Source organism: Camelina sativa, chromosome 15 (genome assembly GCF_000633955.1).
Source record: "Camelina sativa cultivar DH55 chromosome 15, Cs, whole genome shotgun sequence".
In the NCBI taxonomy this organism is placed as follows: domain Eukaryota; kingdom Viridiplantae; phylum Streptophyta; class Magnoliopsida; order Brassicales; family Brassicaceae; genus Camelina; species Camelina sativa.
Window position 1 is genome coordinate 20518533 of NC_025699.1, and position 3841 is coordinate 20522373.

The window sequence follows — 3841 nt, forward strand, 5'->3', positions numbered from 1 at the left end:
AAATTTTTTTTGGCGGGAAAAATTTTGGCGGGAAAATTTTTTTTTGTCGAAAATTTTAAAAGGTTTTTCGAAAAAATTTTGGCGGGAAAATATGTCTGGAATTTTTTGGCGGGAAAATTTTGTTTTTCTTTTTATTGAATAAAATAATTTTCATCTAAGGGTAAAATAGTCATTAAAAATTAAAAGAGGGCAAAAAGAAAAATGGCCAGAAAAGAGGGTATTTTTGAAAAATGGTACATCAAAAGGGGGTATGTTTAACAAATTCTCTATTTTATATTTCCAATGCATTTTTTACCTTAGATTTCCTAGTTTTACCCTTAATTATAATTAAGATAATCTATTAAAAACTTATTAAATAAGGGCATATCTGTATATTTCAATGTTTTCTTAATTTGTGTGAGAAGTATTAGAATGACACTCTTTGTGAAACGGAAGAAGTAATATATTAGTGAGTGATCAAATGAGTACTGGTGGGTTTTTTTTGGGGTTTTGTTGTCAACAAATATAATAACGGAGATGATCTTAAAAGTTTTTTCTCTTCTCACATCTAAAACAAAGACAAAACTGTTACTAACTATCCAATCATAAAAACAATACAAAATTAAAGTATTATAGTATATCGATGATTATCATTATTATCACAATGTTAATGCATGTAGCACACAATAACTAAACGAAAGTGCACTTGAAGATCCAAGCAAACCACAACAGAAACCGTAATATGTTTATATATTGACGCATCTAACCTAAGAGTAGATTCTTCCAACCAAACTCCACTATATTCTCTTTCAATCATCAATAGACAAATGCGGTTTGTTAGGCAATTTCCTGCCACTCACAAAGCTACTGAACATAAGTAGAGCTCGTGAGGGCTGCGCATACGGCACCATATGAGCCGCTCCTCTTACCGTTACAAAGGTTAGTAGACTTCCATACTCAGTGAACCAGCCACCAATCTAGTCATAATCCAAACATGGACAAGTTAGCAATCACAAGAACTTATCATAACATTGTTTAGTGGTGAAGGGAAACTACCTGTTCTTTGTGGAACCAGGCTCCATATGGAACTGTAGTCTTGAAGTTGAGATCTTGTGCAAGCTCTCGTACGAGAGTTCTTGAACTTTGAAGAGGAATTACAGAATCTTGATCTCCACTATAGTGTCAGCAAGCTGGTTGATTAGCCACTTAATACAAGGGAATAAGGAGATTAAAGAATAGAATTCTCTTACCTGAAGATCCAAACAGGAGTTTGGCTCTGTACAATTTTCTTAAGAATCGGAAGCATATCGATGTTCCAGTAGATGCCACTGTAATTTAACAGGCTGTAACATAGTCAAAGGTAGCCGATAGAAATCAGTTACATTAGCTCTGGTTATAAAGAATTTCTTAATCTTTTTGTCAATGGAAACTAAAAAGAAGGTAAGATAATTTTACTTGCTGCACATGGTCCACTCATAAGGTAGGCGAGTGCGGTTTGCATGAAGGGCCTTCTGTACCTCCGGGAGATTAAAATAGAAACTTCTTTCGTATGTCATACAGACATCAACTCCCATGTTCATCTTAGTGGCCTGAAAACATTTTCAAAATTTTAGACACAAAAAGTTTTGTTGGTGGAACAGAAGGTGGAAAAAAAGACAAAAGTGCTAACCATTTTCTTGAGCCTCAACTCTTGCTGGACAATAGACGGGTAGCATAAGTCGAGGAGAACATGATAATAGTTGACATACTCAGTGACGATGCGGGCTTCAATGATAGCATCGGTACAGACTTTGCTCATGTTCTGTGGACTGGCAAAATCACATTGGCTCATGATTGTGAGTCTTACTTCATCAGAAATCATCCCATGCGACCAGAAGAATTCGTATGCAGCTGGATAGTCCCTGTGAAGCTTCAGAAGTGGATTCCCAATCTGATCAGAAAGAGAAGAACACACAAAGGAATCAGAAGAGAGACAAAAGAGTTGATGTAACGCCAAAGAAGAAGGTTCCTTTTTGGCTTACTGCAATGCCTTTGATGTTGAATTTGAACCCACTTGAGCGTGAATTGTAGGTAAGTATCACGTCAGCCAACTGAGGTATGTAATGTCCTGAGAGAGAATGAAGTCAAGTCCTGGTCAAGTAACTTCTGAGGAAATTAAAAAGCAAACCAGCTAAGCTAAAAGAGTTCCATGATCTTCAGATAATCTCCATTTTCGTAAAGTAAGAATCAGAATAACCAAAGACACACCAGCGTAGCTTTCGCCAGTGAGAAAGAGGTTGCGAGACTTCAACTCTGGGAACCTCTTGAACCATCTCAACAAGAACATAAGCATATCATTAGCTGTTCAAATACAAAAACATGTCAGCTGGAAACAACAGTCTTCTAATATAGTTTGAAAAATGCAATTTAGAGCTTTACCAGTAGACTTGTCCCCGGTGTTGTAATCAGAGCTTCTGTTCGAGTATGACCATCCTACTCCCGCTGGCGACTCCACAAATAGCAGATTCGAGGCTACACATTTCACAACAAGAGACAATATAGCATTGAATTACAGAGTTCTCTGGTCGCTTTATATATAAAACAGTCAAAACAACAAACCTTTGTTCCAAGACATGGAGTTAATGCGGAGGCCACGACCATCGCCTGTGGGGTAAAATGGACCTAACTCAGTGAAAGCTCCTCCACCAACTGAAGAACAACCTGGACCTGCAATACAAACCTCAAATATGTAATTTAATATGGAAATAGTAAACTAGCTTAAACCAATGAAACTATAACAGAAACAGAGAAACGGAACAAAGACCTCCATTAAGCCAAAGGGTTAAGGGCTTAGTGTCGGGTTCTTTTACAGCCTCGACGTAGTAGTAAAACAGACTACGACCATTCTCCGAGTCCACATTGATATATCCTGCAAATTGTCTGAACCCGACCTTCGGTTGACCTGGAAGCCTCACCACCAAATCGTCTTCCGGGTAACCTTCTGCAAAACTACAAGTATACCCCAACCACTGCAATGTGACCAATACCACCATCATCATCACAACGATCGTCTGGCATGATACCATGATCTGAAAAATGTCAAAATACATAATCAATAAGTTACAAGTTAAGTTCAATCTCACTGAATCTTATACAAAGACAGTTTAGGAGCATAAGCCACAACATGAAGACAATAGAGGTTGTGTTATAACTTATAAGTGTTGTTCCAAACTCTTTCGCGCACCTATGACTTGCATAACCTTTTTCTACTATGTTTTTGTGAGCTTTGGTTTTTCAGAATTTCCCTTTCTGTTTTTTTAGACTTTACATATACACTAACTTGTTTCTGAGAACCCAATCTTTAAATATGGCATTGAATCAAAGTTGACTCGGATGGAGCAATCGACAATACATGAAAATCACAATATCAAATTGTATCAAACTTGAGAGAGAGAGAGGGGTAGGACCCGTGAGGAAGAGAGCCAGCGGCAACACCGTTCTGAAGACGGACCTCAGCAGTTTCGGTGACGGAGATGGAAGGGAGATTGAGGTGAGTGGTGAGAAGAAGATTCCGGTGAATGAGGAATCCAGTTCCCGAAGTAAAAAACTTTAAAAAACTTTATTGAATAAAGACACACTTATTCACCATAGAAAGTGTGTGTGTCACACTTCCGGGAATATTGACACACTTTCTTATTACAAATATTGACAATGTACTTTCTTAATTTTAAAATCAAAAATCACAAAAATAATATTTTTTTTTAGCTTTGAAGAACCGGGTGAAGAAGAAGAAGAAGGTGTTGGATCAGATTGTTTATGGGTCGGGTCGAGTTTTTAATGTTTGTTTGGTTTTAAAAATTTCATACCGGATTTGCATTGGTTT

The 3841-nt window shown here is 37.3% G+C and overlaps 1 protein-coding gene across 1 annotated transcript; it reads right to left on the reverse strand.

Moving 5' to 3' along the window:
* On the reverse strand, positions 789-3044 carry LOC104748638 (serine carboxypeptidase-like 43). Its single transcript, XM_010470246.2, has 10 exons — positions 2783-3044; positions 2578-2685; positions 2398-2490; positions 2227-2319; positions 2001-2086; positions 1649-1909; positions 1435-1568; positions 1230-1322; positions 1036-1153; positions 789-956 (listed from the first exon to the last, which is right to left on the reverse strand). Exons 1-10 carry the CDS (start codon positions 3042-3044, stop codon positions 789-791), a joined length of 1416 nt encoding a protein of 471 aa, XP_010468548.2.